The 25,585-nt window shown below is 39.8% G+C and overlaps 1 protein-coding gene across 1 annotated transcript in view; it reads right to left on the reverse strand.

Annotated features, from left to right (window-relative positions):
• Positions 1-2,072: 2,072 nt before the first annotated feature.
• F9 (coagulation factor IX) overlaps positions 2,073-25,585 on the reverse strand; it is a 29,749-nt gene continuing 6,236 nt past the window's right edge. Inside the window, exons 4-8 of the mRNA XM_084789201.1 lie at positions 20,315-20,428; positions 15,530-15,658; positions 12,601-12,833; positions 4,699-4,813; positions 2,073-4,348 (exon numbers count right to left, since the gene is read on the reverse strand). Of these exons, the coding sequence (XP_084645327.1) occupies positions 3,801-4,348; positions 4,699-4,813; positions 12,601-12,833; positions 15,530-15,658; positions 20,315-20,428 (1,139 nt within the window). The 3' untranslated portion in view covers positions 2,073-3,800. The remainder of the gene's footprint in view (positions 4,349-4,698; positions 4,814-12,600; positions 12,834-15,529; positions 15,659-20,314; positions 20,429-25,585) is intronic.

Below are 25,585 nucleotides of genomic sequence, written 5' to 3' on the forward strand. Positions count from 1 at the left end.
AGTTGGGAAAAAGGGCAGACACTAGTCCTGCAAGTTTATATCTATGTGTTTACTCAGTACCTGCTGTGAGCCACGGACTGCACTGCCAGTTTATTTGACAGCCACCGTGCCTTCCAGGCTACCTGCAGCTCTTGATTTTATCACTTGTTTTCCACTCAAAGTATTATTAGTAAGAATGCCAGACAGCTTTCACTCCGAGATGTTCTGAATAGATTTCCATCAGCACAGATAGCCTTGGCTGCTGTAAAAAGGCAGACAGCAGCAGGAATGGACTCTAGTTGAAAGCGGTATGTTTCACAGTGCAGGATAGGAGATCTGAACTCTCTTCTGGGCTCTGCCATTGTGTTCCCTGGGCCTGGCCTTCACTTTGCCTCAGTGTCCTCATTTGTAAAAGTGCAGCGGATTGGATGGTGTTTAGGGGCCCTTGCATCTTTGACACTCTTAGGCTGAAATTATGCAGAATTTATAAGGAAGCCGTTTGTAAATGGTTGTTTTCAGAAGAATACCCTTTCTTTGTCTCTTGGCAGAGAAAATTGACTATATTTGGTTCCAGACACCATAAAGCAACTAGTATTCCAAAGAACTACAGGCAATTAGATTTAAACATCAAGGTAAAATGCGTGCATGATATTAACACACTTTTCTTCACTTAGCAAGAGTTCTATTTTAATCTGTCACTTCCAATATTATACCAGCATGTTTCAGCCCATTTAGGCTAAGTAGTTACAGCAATTTAGAATGTACTAATGGCTCTTATATAGTGACTGCAATGTGCCCTAGGCAGGATCCAGTGAGGCCTGGTGCTTAAAGGCCCACATATTTAGTTGTGGCAACATGTCACAGATGGCCCAGAATGGAGTCAGTCGTTTTCGAACTCATGGGAGAAAGGGTAATTATGGTTCGGCAGCTTAGAAGCTCTTTCCTGTGCCACATGGAAGGCCAATGGCTTGAGGTGTGAGGCCAGTTCATCATTGCTGCTTTTATAAGGGATGGTTTCCATGACAACATGATCAGTGATTCTCACTTTTCCTAACTGAGCACTGGGGTCAGAGAGCATTAGTTATTCAAATTTGAAGTAACATGCTTCATGCATGAACTAGCATTCTCCTTAAATGTAAAATTGACACATATAGTGGTTCATTTCTCTTCCTCTCCTTTAGCCAATGATAACAGAACTGATTTCTCTAGTTTGTTCATGAAGTTTAAAGTTCAGGGATGTTTTTTAATGTTTTAAGTATGGTTCCCTTTCAGGATGCAGAGCACAAGACTAACTGCTATTCTGGAAGAAACATGAACTTCAATTCACCTAATATTAAAAATGTGTATCTTTATGTGTGTGTGTGTGTGTGTGTGTGTGTGTGTGTGTGTGTGTGTGTGCTTGTCTGCTTGTGCATCACAGGTGTTCAGTACCCATGGCGGCCAGATGGGCGCATCAAATCTCCTGGAACTGAAGTTACAAATGGTTGTGAGCCTCTTGGTGTGATGCTAATAATTGAACCTGGGTCACTTACAAGAAGTAAGTGCTACAGAAAATGCTCTTAGCCACTAAGCCATCTGTCTAGCCCCAGCTAACATTGGTTGAGCAACTACTATGCCATAGTATAGTAGACATTGATGATAATTTACATACATATTTGTAAAATTTTCCAAACACAAACATACTTATTTCAAAACTTAATCATCATTTTTGGTGATGCTACACCGAGGACTTCTCAAATATTTGTTGAATAAAGGAATGAAGAACAAAATAACCTACACATTCTTAATAGCTCAAGGGCTTTTTGACCAGTGTCTCCTCAAAATCTCTCATTTTAAAAATGGAAGTATTAATTGCTCAAAGGGTATGTGATTTATTCGTGGCCACGCACACACTTAATCAAACCTGTCGATAGATTCAGAGCATTGCTCTCTTCTGATGGAGCGCAGAACCCTCACGAGGCTGGGGGACATCAGAGCATAAAGTCAGTGTTACATTTCATCAGACATGTTCTTTTCAGGGCTTTTCTGATTGTGTTCTTTGGGATTCTCCTCTAAGTGACTTAACAAGAAACACTTGAAGATATCTGGAAAGATGTTTATTGACACTAATTTCAAGACAAAAGAGGCAGGAAGTAGTGGAACTTTAGTAGCATCAGCAGTAATGAAGTAGGTTTTTGTGTGGTGAGGGCAGGTGGCAGTGCCACTGGGTTCAGTCATGCTTTTGTCATTTGCTCCATTTATGCATCATTAAGTGTGGGGTGACTGGTTCAATACCAAACAGGTTCGTACAAAGATCCAGATAAGTATTAAAATGCCAGGTTATTAAGTCACAGCTGAAAAAAATGTGTCGGTTTATCAGTGCCCCTCTAGAAAATTCAATATAATAGGATTAATTACAATAACAGAATTCACTGGTGAGTAGAAAACCCGTTTGCAACAGCTACTATACTCGAGACTGCTGGGAGAGACATGACACTTATGTTGCTTATCTTGTTTACAACTTGTGATTGGCACTGGAGAATGCTGAAGAGTCATGTAGCCAGTTCTAGGTGAAAAACAGACTGAAACAGGTTTAAAAGTGATTTTGCTTATTATTTTTAAACTCCGTGTTCAGTAACTTCATATTAATAGCTTGAAATTTACCAAGGTAAAGGTATTTACACCATAGAAATAAATTGCTACAAATATGGTTTTGAGGTGTTTTAAAGAGACCTTCTTGTTTAAATATTTACCAATATGCTACTGTGCACAATATAATTATATGACAATATTCATCATCTAATCTCTCTTTCTTTTCTTTGAGATAGGATTTCTTTGTGTATCTCTGCCCATCCTGGAACTCACTGTGTAGACTAGGCTGTCCTCAAACTCACAGAGATCTGCCTACTTTGGCTTCCCAAGTGCTGGGACTAAAGGCATGCACTGTCACTCCTGGTTCATCATTTGCTTTCTATTAGCATTTTCCAAACAAGAGACAATGGATTTTTAATTGTTTTATTTTGATCAATGTAATTTTTTCTTATACTTGTAACGACATGTGAGTTTGCTTTCTCGGAGGCATCCCTAGTCAGGCCTCCATGATCACTGATTACACATTCTTAGGAAACTATGCTGGATGATGTATTGAATGGACCATTCCAATTACGGTCATAGACACCTTCATCCCCATGTTATTCAAAGTAAGTTTGAGACCAAACTGAATGCCAGTCTGGGGTTGACATGTATGTTCACCATCAAAGCAGCAGCTAAACCTCTTCTGCCTTCAATAGCTATGGAGAAAGAGATGGTGGGAATGAGGGAGGGGAACAATGATTTAGGGTGCTGAAAAAGATACAGGATTCAGAAAAACATGAGAGGAACTAACGCTTTTTTTAAAAAAATGAGTTTGAACCAATCAGCGTCTCCTATGTGTTTCTGGACTTAAATGGGCTAACGATTCTGTATGAGGAAGATTTGAAACATGGATTGCTGCTAAGGAGGGAGAATTGGACAAATCTCTATAGTCAATAATCACAATCACGGTGCCTGGTAGGCAACATGATAAGCTTCATTTTTCTATTTTTGGCAAGCTGGACTTACAGAAATGGTAAATCTCTTACCAGATTATTTCTCTAGTGATTATATTTGTTAACCTACTTGATCTAGTACAATGTAGACCCTAGTTGGGATCCTCCCCTGCACAGAGAAAAATCAGTATTTATAGAACCTATATATTTAAACTTAACAAGAGGAGGAAAAAAGACTAGTTAGTAAAGGGCCTGGTCCACTTTCAATCCCAGTGAATTGACTTTGGACATATGTTTGTTTTTTTTTTTTTTTTATTAAGCTAGCTTTGTTTTTTCCTTAATCCAGTTAACGTACCGGGAAACCTTAGTATATATTCCATATTTGCCTCTTATTGCACACTCTTCACCCCAGCTAATAATGCCAGTTAGGAAACTGGTCCCTTCCACTTCAGTAACATGGGGTCCCCCGCTATCTCCTTCACAGGAATCTTTGCCTCCCTTATCGTAGCCAGCACAGAACATGTTGTTATAGATGGTGACTGTTGTGGACCGAAGGCATGTGGCTCTATCAACCAGTGGAACCCTAAGGACCTGAAGAATGGAAGCCTGCCTCCCTTTGTTGAAGATTTTTCCCCAGCCACTCACATAGCCAGACCTAAACTTGAGGAAAATATTTGTATATTCCCTATTGGCCACACAGATAGGTGTTACATAGCTGTTTAGTATTAAAGGTTTATCCAGCTCCAGCAAGGCAATGTCGTGGCTGTACTTATTAATAGTCGCATTGTAGTGGTAATGAGGGATGATTTGAATCACATTTCGACTTTGCTCCGTGTCTTCCTTTTCGTCAATGTTATAGTCACCTGTTGAAAACAAATGGTTTCTCATAGTTTATAGTCTTCCACATGAATGCATTTCCCATGGGTCTACAGTCCGCCTGGCCCACTGATCACTAGCAACCAAGATTTCAATGATCGAATATAGTGGGTGGGGAAATTGGCATATCAATAAATGATTGCACTATGCTGACAGTGCTTTATGGGTTCACAAAAATAATTATGGGGCTTGGAAGGTGGAATAAGTTAAGATTTGAAATTATGACCCCTCTACCCTTAGCTCACTTTACTCAGTAACAATCCCATTGGATCTTTAGGCAATATGATATGTCCATTATACACTGATGTTGCCAATTATTATCTATTTTTTAACTTACCAGCAACAACCTCAATTTTATCACCAGGTTTAACACAGTGGGCAGCAGTTACAACCCATTTTTCATTAATGATGGAACCTCCACAGAATGCCTTGACTTTACCATTTAAATTGACCTGTGGAAATAAAATTAAGAGTCTAACTGCATATGATATTCGATCCAGAGAAAAATGAATACATATGGTGTTTGCGGCAGTGGGGGAAAAGTTGGCTTCTAGGTTCTTGGCAGAAACGGAGGATTTCTGGAAAGTGTCAGCTGTGCAGATGAGTTAGTGTTTCTGCAGCACAGACTGAACTCTTGTTTCTGTAATGGGCTTGAAGTGAATACCGAATGAGAGATAGGGAGGTAGAGATGGTGCTCCAGATGAGGTGAGTCTGAGGAGTGCCTTTTTTTTTTTTTTTTTGGTATGCGATGTGGGGCCTTTGAGTTCTTTTCCCATATTATGCAGAGAGGCTTCTGGCACAAGTTACTCCAGCAGATACAGTTAATAAGTGAGGAAGTAATGACCAACTAACTACTCAGGACAAAGAGTTAGGATCGAATCTCTTGCCTTGTATAAAGACATCTCTTTGCTACAGGTCAAGTGAAAATAAAAATGACCGCTTATTTTAGGGGCTCTTTCAAGCCCTGTCCAAATTAGAATACTATGAAATGATACCTAAGGAATCCACAGGGGCTGTGCTTGTTAGTCACCTATGTGCTGATCACAATCAGGGTTCACACAGTCCTTCCATTTCCCGTAATTATAGCCAGTTTCCTTTGGCTTTTGAAAATGTAGGCTGTCCTTGCTCTAAAAAGCCTGCTTTGCTGTGCTTGATTTTTAGACAATGTGGGCAAACATGTCTGGCATTAAACATGAACATTATAGGTAAGAGGATAAGTCATTCTCTCTTGCATATATTCACATCATAATCAAACAGGACTATCAGTGTTTTTTACCAAATCAATGTCTAAATCAACTTAGAGGATATCAGTTGCAACGCAAAGGTCTTTTTGATCCACGTTTTCAGAGATAAAGCTGAGAAATGTGGACACTAGAGGGCGCACTCAGCATTCGGTAAACTGCAGGAGCCCGCTAGCCTCTGGGAACTGATGCCCTTTGCCTAGGTTGTAAATAGTCCTTTGGCTAAGCCGGTGCCTAAACAAGACAAAGGGGGCTTTTGGTCCCTTTGAGTGAGGGGCATAGATGGTCCTTTTGAAGGTTGTTCTGGGCCTGAATTCAACTTACTGAACAGCTACTGTGTCCTGGACACTAAAGTAGTAGCTTGGTACACAGAGTCCTGAAGGGCTCACTGAATTGTTACTGATCTCTTGCCTTCTTTCCCACATTCAGGCTCTCTGGCTCTTTTTTTTTTTTAAAGCTATTGTTTTATATTTTAACAAATTGCAAAAATACAGAAAAAACATAATTATATAACTAACACCAGCATTTCTACAACCTAGATTTAACAATCTATATGTCTTTCTTGTGTGATTATTTGGGGCTAATAACTGTATTGATATGGACTATTAGACTCTCCTTTCACAAATGAACAAACTAACATTTCAAGCTACTTACCCACTCATGCTACTGAGATAGCATAGTGGGTGCGATTCCATAGTTCTGTTCTGCATGGCTCCAGCATTTCTGTTCCTGAGCATTCAGAATCCCTTACAGGTGTTCAGAGAGCCAACTCTCGTATTATGATCTGGGTTTCTAGATTTGGGGGCCCATAAAGACTTAATGAGAACATTGGTGGGTAGGGCTGGAGAGAATGGAACTCTAGACTATTCGTACAGTTCTCACAATTAGGCTTGAGAAGTGTTACATGGATAGTGAATCCAAATTCTCATGGCTGGATAATCTTTATGTTTTAAAAATGCTCATACGAGACGGAAACATACTTTATAGGGCCAATATGAGGCCCTTTGTTCTAAAGCCTGGATATAGGTGCTGTTGAAGATACTGAAATAGAAAACCTTCCTTTTTCTTCTAGGGTAGCTTTCACGACTCATCATTTAAAACCTATTTAGTGCTATACTACTTCTGGCATAGGGATGGATGTTTGCTGGCTGACTGCAAGCCTTCACAGGTGTGCAGGGGCTGCAGTCTGCAGCTTAGCACACATAGTCTTGATAGCCCATTACTAACACCAGATGATCCCCACACTTCTTGCACAGTCCCTAACAGGGGAGGGTACATCACTGTTCCCTTGATGGACTACCATAGCCACCAAAGGAGAAAGGTGATTGCAAAACAAACGCACTTCCATGTCAAGATGTGTCGAGGCCCTGGAATTCTCTACTCACTCTTTGATTTTGCTGGAGGAGCAATATTCTGGGTGCAGAGAAGCTATGTTAGTATGCACCTTCCACCGAATGACTTAGATTATGTACACTTGACAACAATCTTTCCTCTGTAGGAAGGAAGGCAGCAATAGCATTTGTGTTGGAGCAACTATAGGACATTTGCCTGAGTACCATGGATTAGGGAATGGCAGTGCTCATGGGTAAGTGTGGGGAGAGGTAGGTACTATGAGGTACCATGGGCAGGGAAGTAGGAGGTAGTAAAAGATGTGACTACAATACCCCAAGTTTCTGTGCCCTAAGCACATGTTCTATTATCTCATTAGGCTTAAGATAAAGAGTACAAATACAAAATACTTAACCTTTGATATGAGACCCTTGTCAGCATACAGCACTGTACAAGTGTACTGGTCAAAATAAGAGATGGCTGACCCTGACCCCAAATGATTTTTACCATCAAGTGAATTTGAGCAACATGGTTCTATGCTGGTCCTGAATATTACAACCCAGCACATCTGTCTCTGGAAGTAGAATTAACATGCCACAGTAGAAATTTGTTTCTCTTTTGGCTACTATTACGGTATTACTGAACAGCTCCCAGCTTAGTGCGTTAGTTAGGTCAACCTAAATGGTATCCACAGCCCAAGAGCACACAGACTGCAGTACATTCTTTATGACTCTGCCAAAGGTTTGCTGCCTGAAGATTCTGCTGCTCTCTAGTAGATGACTGTGAAATATGGATGTGTCCTTTTAAGCCTGAAGAGCATTCTTTGCCAATCACTAATTGATGTTTTTAGCAAACACCTTTGCCAAGAAAAGAGGACTAAGATCTATTTGCAATTAAAAGATTACAAATGCGTGGTTTTGGAATGCTTGCTTGGCCATCTCAGGATTGTAGCTAAGTATTAGCTACTTGGAAGATGAGCTGTCTGCTTGGCCAAGGATGAGTTCTTATAAGACTTTTGAGAGTCATGGGGAAAAGAGGAAAGCATATGTTCTGAGCAAGGTATCCAAGTTCTCATCTGTCATATGTTCTCACAGTCACAGTCTAGTAGGAGCTTGTTTCTGTCTAACACTCTCATCTCAGACACACCTATATACATTGACAAAATGCATATAATTGCTGTATCCTATTCATGGCAATGGCAGCCCACAACAATAGCTGCGGTCTCATTGTTCTCTCTTTAACCTTTAACTCCAGCTTCCCCTTTCACTGAACCCAGATTCTCCTTTGCCATAGATTTCAGCTTTCTAACAACGTAACTTATTCCATATTTGATATTATATAAAGTAAGATAAATGGCATACTGCTTGCTAGGCCCACAGATGTTGCTTACCAAATTCATGGCAGTAGGTTATTTTATTCAACACAGAAAGGATACTCACTTTGGTTTTTTAATGCTTAGCTATTACCATTGAATACAATGACCATTGCTATGTACTTCATCAAACAATACTGCAGAGTAATAGTCCAAATGTTCTGTCCACACTAGCTTTATAGATGTAGAGATTACATGTGCCATTTTCTTTTTTCCTCTTAATTGGAATTTTATTATTTAAGCTAGGAATAATACAAGATTGTGTTTTTTAAGGAAGACAGTTCTTGTTTTGTTTTTGAGACATGGTTTCACTATGTAACCCCAGCTATCCTGTAACTTACTCTGTACACCTGGCTGGCCTTAAACTCACAGAGATCTACCTGCTTCTGCCTCCTGAGTGCTGTGATTAAAGGTGTACACTACCACACATGGATAAATAAAACAGATCTGTAGAATTACTATAGTCCATGTAAAAGAAAACATCTCTGGATCATTCATATTTTAAGTTAGATGTAGTAAATCATTGCAAATGGCAGCATAAGCCAAGAGCTCAGGTCACTTCAACGATAGCTGGGGCACTAAGCTGGGAAAAGCTGGAAATGGGGAAAATGAAGCTGTTTAAGGAGGATATTTATGCCAAGACTACAAATATAAGATAAAAATACCTCTTTGAAAAAGATCAGGTATTTATATAGGTCTACACAGATTTTAGCAGAAAGCAGAAAAGGTTTACACATGCTCAGAATTGTAGGACTAGCCCATGACTGTGGGAAAAAAACTAAATTAAAGCTTTAGACAGGCGCTGTGCTGTTTCCTCAAACCTCTACTTTGGAGTTGTTGATGAAAGTGATCTAGTAATATAGGTGTTACCGTTTGCCAAAGCTTTTGTTCTTCCCTATATAGCTGTTTTAGTTTTCTCAGTCAGTCAGATACAGTTTCTAAGAAAAGCGTGTTTCTGTTAATGTGCAGAGCACTTAACTCTCTGGCTTTGCCTCTCATCCCCTGAAGAGCTCCTTCACAGACTCTGCTTCTTTTCCAAGGAGCTCTGGTCTACTGCGGGAGAACATGGGGGAAATGACCTCTTCTGCCTGCCTTACACCTTTGGCCTGGCTGAACTGGGTAGCTGTGCAGCTCAGGACTCCTAGAGCTCCCAGGAAGTGATCCTGCTGTCTGTCCTGACAGGCCACTTAGGCCCTGGCCACTAGCCAGACAAATAAAGTGGAAGCCATGGAATAAGGTGAGAAAAGACAGTGACAGTGGCCAGGCTTCTGGAATCCCCTAGCCTGTGCCATGGATCTCTCACCTGGTAGATGAACACTCTCTGAGTCTCAGGCTAGGACTGCTAGGGTTTTTTTTTTTTGGCGGGGGAGGGGGGAGGTCAGAAGATCTCTGCTGGTTGACAGTTCCAAAACATTTGTACAATAAGTCTCTTGTCTACCAACTGAGTCAGGGATTCAGAAAGGGTTTCTTAGTTGAGACCAGACTACTGGCTATAGCTTTTACCTGTAAGTCCACAAAGAAACAGGTATCTTCTTCTTCCTCATTTCCTTGGCAAGATGCAGACAACTCATTTAAACATCTGTCTCTGTGTGTGCACGCACGTGTGTGTGTGTGTGTGTGTGTGTGTGTGTATGCACACACACATATGTGTGTACATGTGTGTGCGCATGTGAGTATGTGATGAGACTTGAACCCAAGCCATACTCATGGTAGGCAAGCACTCTACTACTGAGATAGCACCAGCCCCACCAAACCCTTTGGTCAGACTAAGAATGTCTAGTTCATTCAAAGTGCTGGTGGCTCCTGATGAAAGTCAATTCTTTGTTCCTTCCTCTTACTGACTTGCCCAACAAGAGTCAACTCCGAATGGAAGGCTTTTAGGAAACATCACCAAGTACAGACACTTTTCTAGGTGACAGTTGCAAGTGGTATTTCAGATTCCAGAACCAGAAATTTAATATGATGGTCATTGAAAACACTATTTCTCGCTTTCTCTCAGTGCCTTGGCCACAGCAGCTGGGTGCAGTCTTGTCTGTAATTAAATCTAGCAAGCTCAGGACTAGAGAGATGGGTCAGTGGTTAAGTGGTTCTCAGCATCAACATTGTGGCTCACAGCCATCTCTAACTCCAGTTCTAGGGGATCTGGAGGTCCATAATAACCAGGCAGGTACATGGTATGCAGACATACATTGAGGCAAAACATTAATACATGTAAAATAAATAAAATAATTAAAAATGTAGCACTCCTATCTGACAGATTGACCATTTCACAAGTGAGAAGAGGCTGTGGTTGCTTTCACTTCCTCCTTCTTTGTTGAAAAGTAGCTTTTGTAAACCTAGTTTATCTTCTATTTTTAAAAGGCAGTGATCTTTCCTGAGGAACTGGACAGAGATTGGTGTGGATTCCTTGGCTAGGAAGGAAAAATGCAGAACCGGCAGGCTCTCTCTCTCTCTCTCTCTCTCTCTCTCGTTCTCTCTCTCTCTCTCTCTCTCTCTCTCTCTCTCTCTCTCTCTCTCTCTCTCTCTCTCTCAAACCAAGAAATATCTTTGTGCCTCACTTCTGGAAAAGAAAAACCCTTGGCTATATACTTCAGTGGGAGAGCAGTGCTTGCTTAGTGTAAGGATGGCACTGGATTCAGGTGCCAGCACTCCACACACGAGCTCTTGCTTGCGTATGCGCATGCACACACGTGCACACACACACATACACATGCACACCCCTCTACACAAGGTTTAGGTGAATTGTCTTTATCTTGGGTGGAGTGAGGCTGGAGGGAGTGGGCAGGGGAAGACACCTGGCTTCTTTGTGGAGTTACAGGTAAGACAGGTAGATTACTGGTGCAAGTGATCTTAATTGTCATTGAAATAGTCAGTAACTGTGCATGTTAACATGCATTTGTCAGTGAGCATTCCCACTGATCCTAGCAAGAGTTGACAGGAAACAGGCAACAGCTCCAATAACATAAAGACTGTAGTGAGGAAGGACCTGGAAATATTTGAAATAGTATATAACATTTCCATTGTCTTTCCCCTAGAGCTGCAGACACCATCCAATAGTCTCTTTACTTAAAAGGAAAATCAAGGGGCTTCTAGAGTTACTAAATGTCCTTTTAGGAAATATTGTGGGAAATGCAGATCACGTGACTAAACTGAGGCTATATTTCCCCTCCCATTTTAGTTATGGTTTAACTGGGTTTCCCCCCCCCCCATTTCCTTTAATAAGGGGTAACTCTAAGATCACAATGTGAACATCTTCGGAATAGAAACATTCTGCTTTATTTAAAGAGGAAAGGATGTTCTTAGTCAACAAGTCCCTGGACAAAATTGCATTATACTGCTCCAGCACATGGAGCATCATGAAGGTTAAGGTGAAAGCTGTTCTCTTCATAGGCTCAGATATTTGAACAGTTGGTTGCCAGCTAGCGGTGCTGTTTTGGGGAGCGGGGCAGCCTTGCTGGAGGAAGTACATCTCTAGGGTGTGCTTTGAGATTTGGTAGCCACACCCCACTTCCAGTTTTCTGGCTCTGCCTTTGTGTTTGTGGTTGAAGATGTGATCTCTCAGCTTCCTACTCTGGCTGCCATGCCTCCCCACTAAGATCAACTCTTACCCTTTAGAATCATAAACTAAAGCAAGTCCCCCCTTCCTTAAGTTGCCTTTGGTCATGGTGCTTTGTCACAGCAACAGAAAAGTGACTAATGCAAGCCATTCTGTTTATGGACATTGTGGATATAAGGTATAAAAACACATGAGAATACAGAAAATTAAATAGAATTAGCTGCCCTGATGTTAAATAGAATGAAAATCCTTACAATGTCAGGACCCAAGAGAATCTGTTCAAAGAAAGGTCACTGGAGAGGGTTAGTTGACCAAGAATAGTGAGACTTTCTGACTCACTGGTTTCCTCAGGGGCTGAGTCCCAATGTGTGTGTGTGTGTGTGTGTGTGTGTGTGTGTGTGTGTGTGTGTGTGTGTATGTGTGTGTGTGTGTGTGTGTGTGTGTGTGTGTCCGACCCTCATTTACAGACATCCCTATCGCTGAAAAGTTGCTTGTTTGGAATCCTACTGTGCTATTTGTTTAATGCCAAATTTCTTTTTGACATTGTCCCGCAGCTGTCCCGGGGCTCGTCTTTCACCAGATGCTTAACGATAGGGGTTTTATTTTGCTGAATGATGAAATTTACCCAAATACATCTCACAGTCCCTATGGGTCTTTCTAATACCCTAGCCCAGTTCCTCATCTGATCTGTAGTTTGCCATCTGAGAGTCAGCATTTAGACACACTATCAGTATAGAGTACCTGCCAAGGGATTTGACCTGGTTTTGTGTTTTCTCCACCAACAATTCGAGTGAAGTCATTAAATGATTCAGTATTTCCAGTGACGTTATCCAGAATGGCACTGCCAGTGATGTTATTCAGAATTAATTCAGCTTCAGTAGAATTTCCATAGTCCATATCAGAAAAAATAGCCTCAGCACGGGTGATCTTCTTAGGACTATCTGAAACAGAAACTCTTCCACATGGAAATGGAACTACAAAAGTGGAAAAAGGGAGAATAGTTTTATATTTCATAGTGGCAAATGGAAATGCATTATGAAAATTAAGAATGAGCCCCATTCATTGCTGTCACTTTGGAGAAGACCCATCAACATTTAAAAAAATGAATACGGTTTCAAACTAAAAGGCTGACTGCATTATTTTCATGCAGAGTTTTCAAAGCTTCCATGGGGAGAATGCTTGGATCTGGAATCCACCATCTTTATGAAATGAAGTAAGTATTCTAAAATCAAACTTACTAGGACTTTAAAAAAATCTAAGTACTTTTGTCTAGTTTCTTAATTAAAGTCTTACATCAAAGTTCCCTCCCCCTGAATAGAAACCTAGCAGAGATGCTCTGTAACTTTCGTTTTAGGATAAGATAAAAGGGGCTTCCACTACTTGCTATTAGCAGGGTCTTTTTGTAGATGATTAATGCACTAGAGATTCCAACATGGAAGTTTTGAAGAGAGAACTTTATGATTCAATTACATATTTGTCAAAAATTTACCAAATAGATTGTTAATATGGTTATCAAATCCATATTTACTTGGATCCGACCACCTCCCATCTCCAACATTTCATTTATTTCCCAACGAATTGTCTACTGATCCATGAAAGGACCACCAAAATAAAAATTTGTAGCTAAACACTTTATTTTCATGTTTTAACTCCTCTTAGTTACGTTCCATATAACAGACATTTCTATAGCAACCAGCTATGGCTAAATATCATGAAGGCAGCTTGCGGTTGAAAAAAGTAGGAAATGGCCGGGCGTGGTGGCGCACGCCTTTAATCCCAGCACTCGGGAGGCAGAGGCAGGCGGATCGCTGTGAGTTCGAGGCCAGCCTGGTCTACAAAGTGAGTCCAGGACAGCCAAAGCTACACAGAGAGACTCTGTCTCAAAAAACCAAAAAAAAAAAAAAAAAAAAAAAAAAAAAAAAGAAAAAAGTAGGAAATGAGTTCAAAATACATATGCATAAGTATACGTGGTCAACAATGGCTTGAGAAAAGAGACCATTATCTTTGAAAAATCAGAACAGCTTATTTTAGGTTTGGCCTACTTACTAAAGCTAAGGCTACATTCAAATAGAACTCTTAATAGTTGGAGGTGCTTTTCAAGTTTCTTCTCTCAGAACATTGAAAAGCTTATAAGGACTAAGCTTCTGTGCCAGCTGCCTTCATTAGAAGTTAGCTTTTTTATGACAAATATTCATAGATGTGCATGTGCACACAGACACACATGTACACAATTCTAAGGCAGTGTATGTGAAGAAGCAGGCAGAAGGTGAAGCGTCACAGACTCTTCATTTTACTTACAGAAGATCCACTCTTGTATTCTGGGCCTTTCTTTAATTTCCTCTGCCTGGTACATTGCTGAGATTGGTATCAAATCCACCGTTACAGAGGAATGGTTCATAATTTAATGTACCAAATTAATAAAAGATCTGGCTTTGGAAATGCAAGCATAACTGTATCTGGTTTGCTTCAAAATTGTGCTTACTTTGTATTTGTAAGTATGCGATATATGTGTGGTCACATGTGCGTGCTGGTGTGCATGCCCATGCTTGCATGTGTGGACACCAGGGGTTGACGTCAAGCATCTTCATTTATGTCTCTGATGTCTACATTTTTTTTTAAGACTGGCCCCCTCACTGAACCTGGGACTCACTATTCTTCCCCTTACATTTTGGGTTCACACTGGCTTTTATATACTGAATATCTAAATTCAAGTCCTCATGCTTGCACATGGAAGGGTTTATTTTCCTTCTTTTAGTCTTCCAAAGCTTGCCTCCCTCTCTCTAAGTCAAAACTATGGCTTCTGAGAGGAGCTATGAGTGTGGAGATGCTCTATGTACAGCAGGTAGATGTCAATATGGTGGAATGCTCACACCACAATGAACCACTCCCCTTCACTGTAAAGACTATGTTGGTCAGCCTGGGAGAGCATAAAGAGTTGCTTGATCAAGTCTGACAGCAAGTACAGAGACTCAGTTTATGACTTCAGTCAGGAAGTAACTTTCATAGACTGAAGTAGCTAGGCCCCAGTAGACTTATGCTTAACAGTTAGCATCTTTCTTTACCAGAAACTTACTAGTCATCCAAGTATTTATAAATGTCTTTTGTTGTATGATAATGCATTGTTGACTTGATCTCACTGAATCTTAAATATTGTGCATAGAGATCACACAGATCCATTTATTTGTGATATAGAAATCAAAGGAAAAAAACAGCTCAGAAATGAGTTCAGGCTGTACATAATTATTGAATTTAAGTCTGAAATGATGGTGCCATTTGGAAAATTAACTTATTCATTTAAAGCAACCAATATGTTGTTTAATTTCAAAGTAGATACAAGTAAGTATTAAACTAAGGTAATTTGGGGGCTCAAGAAATGTCTCAGTGGTTAAGAGCACTGACTACTACTGCAGATGCCCTGAACTGGGTAACAGCGGGAATTACGGAGGGTTAGTAGGCACCTAATTCACTAAGCTTCCGTAACTCCAGTTCAAGGGAGCTTATACCCTCGTCTTACTCCCACAAGCATCGTACACTCTTGAATGAATACATATATGCAGACAAGACACTTATATACATAAAATAAAAACGATCATTTTAAAAGTGTAAAATAACATTTAAATGCTAAAGATTCAAAGACAATTTTTAAAAAATAACTTATTTAGATTTTGACCTGCTGGTTCACAGGACTTCTGGTCTTCTGCAAGTTGGTATCCCTCAGTGCAGGAACAAATTACCTTGTTATCAGCACCATTTCTGCAAAACTGCTTGCACCTGCCATTTTTAATGTTACATGTTACATCTAAAAGAAAAGGAAAAGAAAACCTAATGGCTCATCTGACATACATTTCAAAAAAGTCCATGGAACAACAGGCTCATATATGGGTTAAACATAAGTTGAAACAATCTAGGAGCCTAGAGCTAAGAGTAGAAAATGAGGTAAAATAAGATCCTCAGTAAGTCATGAAGATGGTGTCAGCAATGTTTTGCTTTTGTGTACCACCAAGTAACTGAATATTGTACTTTGACTAAATCATGAACTACAACTAGAAACCTATTTGTTGAAGTAAAGCACATATTCAGGAAAATCAATAAAAATTTGGTGTGAAGCTTTACAAAGTAAATGCACCTGTTTAAATGCTGCACAGGTTAATAAAGAGAACATTATCAACCCTCACAAGTCCTGTAATGTTCCCTCCTAATCATTCTACCCTTCCTCCTTTATAAAAGTTAACATTTACTGGGATTCAAACATAATAAACACCTTTGATCATTCATGAACTTTATGTAAACAGCACATATTTATTTGTATTTTAGCAATTTTTTTGTGAGATTCATCTATTTGGTTTCGTATACCAATAGTTAATTTATACTGCTCTGTACTATTTCATTGTATTAATACATTTTCATCCATCTATTCTACTACTTGTTAAAAGTACTTGTGTGTGTGTGTGTGTGTGTGTGTGTGTGTGTGTGTGTGTGTGTCCATAGAAGCCAGAGTGTGTGTTGAGTACTTTTACATCCTTCTTTTACTACTAAGCATTTAATTTTCACTCTGTTCTAAAATTTGTTTTTTATTTATTATGGTATAAATTGAATTGATATTTTTATTGCTTTCATATACAACACCTTTTCTGTATGTTTATTTATTTTAGTTGTTTAAAGTTAATGTGATAGATAGTTCACAGTCCAGTAAATCAGGAGAGGAAAACAAACTGTTATCAGGGCAAGGGAATAAAGAAACTGACCTGAAATTTTAGTTTTGATATTAATAATCCACTAAGTACATGACCAAAAAATGTAGTGTCTGGTCTTTTGCATTTACTCAGTTTTGAAGATCTTTCTCCTCATTACTGATGGTAACATCTCTGGCTCTTTTCTTGTTCCTAGCTATCATATTGTTGCTACAAAGCAATACTAAAATGTTCAGCCAAATCAAATACCACTTGTAGAAAATGTTCCATCAATATGAGGTTGAGATAAGTTAACAGAGGTGGGTGGTGAGAACAAGCTACCTGTGTCCAGGGCAAGTATGAAGAGAATGAGTAAACTTGGTATGATTTTTTTAGTCTGCTTCTGTGTCCTTGCTTAAGCAACCAGACCTCTCCATCATTTTCTTATTTGCTATTGCCCTTTCTGGCCCAATGTGTCGCTGATACTCCTGATCTCTGGGTTGGTTGGTGCATGTGGTGGAATGTATTGGTGTAGCATCAGCAAACTTTTGCCTGCAGTCAAAAGGCTTGGGATTCTAGAAATAGAATTATAAGCACAAGAAATTCCAGGGGAGAGGTCAATAGAGCAGGACCTGAGAAACAGAATGGAACTCATTAATCAAATATTGAGGACTTAGATGTCACACACTAGGTTGGGTATGGGTTTTCCTTGGTCCTAAGGCTGGCCTTGGTACCTAGAATATCCGCTGAAGAACTTTGTAAAGCATTCGTTTTATACCTCTTCCTGATAGCACTGGGTTGCCCACCAGAGCCTTAACAAAATTTTGTTCTGTTTAACAGGTTTGCCAGAAAACATGCTATTCAGCTAAACTCAACAATTTTCCCATGCCCAAAATATATAGTAAATGAAATAGTTGGGACTATGGTGTGTTGAAAAACTAAAAAACAAACAAACAATAATAACAACAGCACAACAAACTCTCAGGCAGTACTCCTTTGTTTGTAAGTTTTTCTTCCTATTTGGTTTTCCACATTCTTCAGGAGGAAAGGATGCCTGAATACTTGAAGACCTTGATCTACCTGATAGACATTTGGACTTCTCCTGCAGTAGAGGAAATCCAGAGATTTTTTTACTCTAGGCAAAGAGACTCAGTAGCCAGTTAATTCTTCTTTTTTAACTAGAAAGCATGTCTCAAGTGTTTACTCCTCGTTCCCTCAACTAAGTCTCCCTGATGAACACACGAAAAAGAAAGCAAAAGGTCACAATAGTGGAAATCTTTTCTTTTCCAAGACAAGGCATGAGCTCACATCCCCATGCACTGTGCTGCCTCATGACTTTTCGGATTTGTGTTCAGTTCAGCCTGAGGCAAGAAACTTAAATGGGAGTTTGTATATGCTTTGTTGTTGCATTCCTCTAGTGTGTGAGATAAGAGCATTCTGACAGAATTCCCATTTTTTTTCTGAACCAGCTGAGCTGAAAAGATTAAAAAAAAAAAAAACCCTCCTTATCAAATTGTTTAGATCTGATCAATAAGCCCTAGAGGCTAAGTGTGGTGGTGGCTGCAGCACAGCAACAGAGTCCTGATCAAACAAGTGTGGGAGCCAAGGAGTATTGAGATGCTGCCAGCTGTAGACTTCACACTTTTTCTCTGTGGACCATAACCTCCCACGTACAGTGTATTCTATTATAGAATTCTGAGCTTATGTTCACATTCCTCGAGGGTGTCCTCGTCCTCCTTTTAAACCATCTATCTTTTAAAACAAGGTAGAGAGCCAGAGAGCTGGCTCATTGGTTAACGGCATTTGCTGCTTTCTTAGATGAACCGACTACACATCCCAAAGGCCACAGGAACGCTTACAACTTCCTTTTTCTCCAGTTCCAGAGGACCCCATGCCATCTTCTGGCTCCTATGGGAATTACATGCACATGATACACAGACAAAACATCCGTAAACATAAAGGAAACTACGTGAACATTAAACTAGACAGAGGTATATTTTTATATTAAAATTTATTTTATTATTATACTTGTCATGGGCATGGGTATGTTTTGCTTGCATGTAAGTTTGTGCACCATGTGCATGTTTGGTGCCTGCTGATGCCAAAAGAGAGCATTGGATGCCCTGGAACTTTAGTTACAGAAAGTTGTGAGCTACCATGTAGGTTCTAGGAACTAAACCTACTTCCTCTAGAAGAGAAGCCAATGCTTATAACTGCTGAGCCATCTCTCCAGCCCAATGTTTATGTTTGCAGTTACAAACGTCTATGCTGTAACCTTCAAGCACAGCAAAGAATGAGTTATTCATTCCTTTTACTCCAATGGCATCATCATTTGAGCCAATAATGAGTAAATACACAAAATATTCCTTTATTTTATATGTCTGGAATATGAGGAACAAATTTCACTAAGTCTGAATTTTAAATTACAATCTTTCAGAACAAATGGCACTTTAGAGATGTTGGACCAATTAACACACCCACAGGAGTGGTGGTGAGTCAAGCAGTGGTTTATTTGCTACATAAGGAATCTTAAACAAATGGAAGTCCAGCCCGAGTATATTAGTTCACCCACTTTCATTCATTCTTTTTGAATCCCTTTGTCCTTTCAACTTTTCCTTTTATTCTGAGATCTTTCAGGTTTCAAAGGAAGATGATCAATGAACCTCCTCTTGGCACTGAACAATATTACAGGGACTTTTATCCCCTTTTTCAATAGGCCGAGTGCAGCTGGTGCCTTTCATTTCATCTTGTGCCTTGTTCGCCTGTCAGAGAGATGGCTCTATTGCCTTAATAGTGTCCCGCTACTCTTCTACTCTTTGTCCTTAGCCATGTAACCTGTGGTGTTAAATGCTTTTCCTCAGATTGCATCTCTATTCTTCTAGAATTTCAGAGTGCAGAATCTTTTCTTGGTACCATGTGCTTCTCTCAGTCACAATGTCAGCAATACTGCATCCAGAGGCAGTAATCAAGCAGGTAAAGGACTTTGAGATTTACTGCTCAAATGACCAAAATATTCTAGAAATATCCTAGGCTATAAGAAGAAAAGATAAACAAAAATCTCACATTTGCAAGTTACTTCTTTCTTCTGTTACTCTTTGTATAACCAACATGTTGAATTGAGGAAGAACCTCTGATTTTTACAACAAATTTAACTTATAAATGCTTTGTCCATCTGGAAGAGTTCCTATCACATGGGGGCTGGGCATGCCAATTTCTAAAGCCTATTTACTTCCTTTGGCTGGATCAACACTGATGCAGTTACAAGTTCAAATAATTTAATGGGTGTAGTTTCCTCAGAGTTTTGAGTACAGTGCAGCTGAAGTTCACTTCCTGGTTCAACTATTTATTTATTTATTTTGTTTTTTGAGGCAGAGTCTCTCTGTGTACCCTTAACTGTCCTGGACTCGCTTTGTAGACCAGGCTGGCCTCGAATTCACAGCGATCCGCCTGCCTCTGCCTCCCGAGTGCTGGGATTACAGGCATGTGGTTCAACTATTTATACTTCTGATGTTTAAGCCGAAGTTTTCTTGTGTTCATAAAATGAGGATAATAATTGTACTGAGCACATATGACTGTATTAAGGATTAATAAATAAAGAAAATTTAATGTTCCCACTCAACACTAGCTTGAATTCACATCCTGAAAGCTCATACAGAGAAAGTGAATGTTTATAAGCTTTCAAAGTATGTTTTAAGAGAAATATATGGTATATAAATATTTAAATTTCCTGTTTCATCTGGCTTGAAAGGAAACTTTGAACCATGAATAATAAACAGGTTACTTACCTAATTCACAGTTCCTTCCTTCAAATCCAACTTGGCACCAACATTCATAAGAATTAATATCATCCTTGCATTTTCCACCATTTAAGCAAGGATTTGATTCACACTGATCTCCATCTTTAAGACAGGTTAAGAAATTGAATTATGAGATAAACTATTTAGAATACGTAGCCCTCCACTGAATAGACTTATGAAGGTAGGATTCTGATTTTAGGGTCAGAGAAGAACTACTAAGCTGCAAGCTAGCTGTGCAGAGGCCAAGTGATGCATGTTTTGCTGAGTTTCTAAAAGCCACTTCCACCAAGGTTTTCAGGCTAATGCTATCCTGGAAAATTACACAGAGTGAGGCATACACAGTTTATACAATCTGAAGGAAGAGGGAGGATGCCTTTGCATGGAAATTACTACAATCATCAGACAATGAGAAGGATTGTCAGTGTCTCCTCATGGAATGGGAACAGGTTAACCATAAATTAAATTAAATTGAACCACTTCAACAAATAGTATTTGTATTTGATATGAGGAAATGTTACTGTAGGTCTTGAAGAGCAAGCTGTGTTAGACAATAAAGGTGTTTTCACTGGTGGAACTGACAGCTCAGTCACGGTATCTATCTTCTTGTATTGCCTTTTAATGCTTACCTATCACATAAAGTAAGAACCTGTGACAACAGAAGAGGTTCCAGAAACTTAAAGATAGTTTTCTGCATACCAGTTAGGCTCCAAGAGGGCAACTGGGTTCAGTGCATCATCGTCTGAAACTTAAAAGCACCATTGGACGTGCTTTGGGAATACATTTACTGTTTCCATTCTATGTTTTCTGAGGTTTCTACACTTACACAATCTTTGAAGACAGTGATAGCAGAATAGAGAAAGAAACAAAAACAAAAACAGGAAGAAGGAATGGGCAAGATGAAAAGGGCCAGACTGGCTTCTTAGTGTTTGACCTTCATTCATACTACTAAGGAAGCTTCAGGGGGATGAGGTGAATCCAGCTGTAAGGAAAGAGCTATGTAATGTGAGCTATAGAGAAACTGCTGACTATGTCTGTAAGACTCCACATATGAGAAAGAAAACCATGAGATAAAGTGCTATCAAAGATGAAGGACAACAATGGGGAGAATCAAAAAGACATTTTTAGTTCTTCGTCATACTTTATAGCCAACCTCCTTGACATATATTGTTTAGATGCCCGCATACTTTTCCTGTTCTCTTATGGAAGCATGCATCTATGTTCTGGTGACTAAGGGACTAGCATCCATTTTCAGAAATAAACTCTCTGGAAAACGGGATTGCTGTAAAAATTAGAGCTTGCTCTCCCTGCCCCTTGATCCAATGTGCTTTTGCACAGATACTGCAATTTGTTCCAATTCTATGAAAACAAAATACATTATCTCTGGTTTATTATTATTGATGTTCAGAACTGGTCTAAAAATGAGCTACATTTGCACTTAATATTATAGACCAATGAATCTGAATTATTTAGGGTGTTTCAGTGAAAGGATCTGGGCTTGGAGCCAACCACACAGGAAACTCATTTGCTGAGACATATCTTCAAAATGAGTGTCATTTTATTTTGCATTTAGGCCTCCTTTGGGTTCTTGTCTGTGTGTACTATAGGCCAGGAGAAAGCCAGAGTTAGCAGGGGTCACAGACAACAGGAGACAAGACCCTGCCAAGTAAGATTCTTTTTTAAGACCACTAGGTCCTGTATCCGGAGAGATGGCTCACTGGTTAAGAGCCCTAGTTGTCCTTGCAGAGGACCTGAGTTCAGTTCCCAGCACCCATGGGGTTGTTTATTGCAGTCTGTAACTTGAGTTCCAGGGGATCTGGTACCTCCTTTCTTGTCTCCACAGTTACCAGGCACACATGTGGTGCAGACACACATGCCGGCAAATACTTATACATAAGATAAAAGAAATAAACCCTTAACAACAACAACAACCGACTACTAGATTCCTATTTAATTACTAATTACATACAGATTGCAAGATCATGAGGTGTTATAGTGAAAGAAAGGAGTTGGTAACTCCTTGTGACTTGTGACTACCCAGCTGGGTGATCCAAGGCAAATCTTGTACCATTTCTAAGCCTGTTTCCTTCTCTGTGAAACAGAATTCATAATGCTTTACCCATGGGACTATTGTGAGGGTTAAATGTGATAGGCATTCTATAAACTGCCTCTGTGAACTGTACTCAAAGGTGCCTGACAGATGATAGTTCAGTCAGGCTCTTTTTATGGTGAAGTCATGGTAGAGAATGACACAGCAGCGAGGAGCCTGGGCCCAGGATATTTCTGAGTAGTACAGGCTAATTTTGTGACAGCTAGGAATCTTAACTACATGAGAAAGCAAGCATGGGATTTGTTCCTTTTTATTTCTTGTTTGTTTCTTGTCTATTTCTCGTTTTAGGTTTTGGTAGTGAAAATAGTAGAACAAGAAGTATGCCCTTGGTGTTTCATGGGTAATTGTAATCAAAGTATAGTAAACATTGCACTTAGCTGACCTAGAAAGTGATTGCCCAACTTCAAAGTATGCTACTGAGGCTGGGTCTGGGCTGGGTATGGGCTAGGGTTGGAGTTAGGTCTGGGTTGGTGGTGGGGCTGGGCTGGGCTGGGTCTGGACTGGGGTTGGAGTTAGGTCTGGGTTGGTGGTGAGTCTGGGCTGGGCTGGGTCTGGACTGGGGTTGGAGTTAGGTCTGGGTTGGTGGTGGGGTTGGGCTGGGGCTGCTATATGTATAGGAGGGGCAGTGTGAAGGGATTATGGGAGTTTAAATGTAGCTAAAGTAAACATTGATATAGATTTTGGTTTCGTGTGTGTGTGTGTGTGTGTGTGTGTGTGTGTGTGTGTGTGTGTGTAGAAGCCAACCCTGGGTGTGCCTTTTCACTTCCTCATTACATTGTTTTCTGAAGTTGGGGAGAAAAACAAAAACATTACATTGTTTTTTTCTCTCACAGAACTTGGAGAATATTGATTAGGCTAAGCCAGCTAGCCAGCAAGCTGCAGAGGCTTTTCTGTCTCCACCTCCTCAATGCAGGCATGATAGGTAAGCACCATTCACCCCTAGCTTTTATTTTTTAGCATTTATTTTATTTTTATTATTTTCTGTATTCTACCATTTTTCTACCTTTTAATTAAAATATAATTCCAACACTTCCCCCTTTTCCTTTGTATACTCCAAACCCCTCCCTCCAACTCCTTCCATGCTCCCCACTCTCAAATTGCTAATCTCTTTTTCTTTGGTTATTATTGTTACATAAACATACATGCAAAAATATTTAACTACAACCTACTGGGCCCTTTTTTGTGTTTATATGGTTTCAGGGTTGTTAAAATCATGGATGTTAGAAGACAATCTATAGGAGTCTTGGTTAGCACAATTGATAATGCTCCTGATCCTGAGTCTGAGAATCTAGTACTGCCACTTTGCTAAGCCAGCATAATTCCTAACTACATTGTAAAATGTAAATCTTTATCCTTATATACACAGGTAAGTATCACTTTGTATTAGATAACCAATTTGGAAGCTGATCCTCAGACAGGCAATTCTCTGTCTGTTGCTCTCTCTCTCTCTCTCTCTCTCTCTCTCTCTCTCTCTCTCTCTCTCTCTGTCCCCACCCCTGCCTCCTTCCATCCCTCTCTCTCCCTCTTAACCCTAGATCCAGCCCAGCCCCAGAAGCATACTTTGAAGTTGAGCAATGACTTTCTAGGACAACTAAGTGCAGTGTTTACTATACCCTATTTATAAGTACCCACGAAATACCCCTCATCAAAGAAGTTTCTCTGTACAGCAAATAGAGGCCATCATAGAAAACACCACTGGACACTATGTAGAGATCAACAGATCATGGGGAGCCTAGTCCCAGTAAATACATTTGTGTCACAGTTCTTTCATCTAGGGCTCAATGAGCATCACAGAAGAGGGCACAGAAAGATTGTAAGAGCCAGAACACCAGGAAAATCTGCTCTGAAAAGTCTGTCCTAGAAATGGCTGCATAAACAAGATATGAACAATGACAATATGAGTGGTCATGCTAATTTGGAAGGGGGAAATCTCAGAGTCTCACTCCAAGACAAAAAAATACAGGCTAGGAGAAAGGGGTGAAGGGAGGGATGGAGAGAGAGAGAGAGAGAGAGAGAGAGAGAGAGAGAGAGAGAGAGAGAGAGAGAGAGAGAACGTTTTGCAAGGATCAGGCCAATCCTGAAACCATGTATCAAATACGCACAAACAACAATAATGCTGCATTATACTTTGAGGATTAAACTAAGGTTTTCATCTGTGCCGGTTGAACAGTTTTTGTTGTTGTTTGTTAACTTGACATAAGCCAGTGTCATCTTGGAAGAAAGAACCTCATTTTGAGAAAATGCCTCCATCCAACTGGATCTGTGGGGCATTTCTATGATTGCTGATTGATGTGGGAGGGCATAGCTTCCTGTTTAAATGGATGGCTTTCTAGTAGTTCCTCCAGAAGAGGAATTCTAGAAAACATAATTGAACCTCCTGTCAATGCAGTTCATCTGTTCTGTGCAATCAATTAATCTGAAGGAGGTCAACCTGTGAAACTTCCCTCAGAACACGACTTCTGGATTTGAGTTGTTTGACATCTGTATTTGTAGACAAAAAATAAAAAAAAAATTAAAATGTACAAAGACAGATGATAAAATTGGTTGTTGTTAAAGTGTTACATTTCTCCTCTGGAGTCACTTCATTAGGCAGCTATTTACTGAGTGCCTTCATTGAGATGTCGTTGTAGGGGTCAGGAACCCATCAACAAGTGAAGCAACTTCTTCCTGCCAAAATGGAGCTGGCATTCAAATAGGTTGGGAAAATGAACAATACATTGTTTTGAAAAGTCTTACAGGTTGGGTATCCTCAATCTGAAAGCTCAAATTCTAAATCACTCCAAAAATCTAAAACTTTGGGGGTACCAACATGATGTTGAAAATGGAAAATTTCATGCTGTGAAATTGTTTCATAAACAAAACTATTAAAATTATTGTATGACATGATCTTAAGGCTACATGTTTTAAAAGATATTCATATAAACATATGCGTGCATATATAACAAATTCTGTATTTAGAGTTGGGTCCCATGCCAAAGATATTTCATTATATATATGAAAATAATGGTTGTGAAAGAGCCACAATCTAGAGAACTTTTGGTTGCCAGCATATTGGATAAGGGATACCCAACATGTAGGTAAAAAACAGATCAGGACACAAGTAGCTAAAATGGAAGAGCCATCAGAGAGCAGGTTGGGATATTAATACCTCT

This window comes from Acomys minous (genome assembly GCF_964271855.1).
Source record: "Acomys minous genome assembly, chromosome: 7".
In the NCBI taxonomy this organism is placed as follows: Eukaryota; Metazoa; Chordata; class Mammalia; order Rodentia; family Muridae; genus Acomys; species Acomys minous.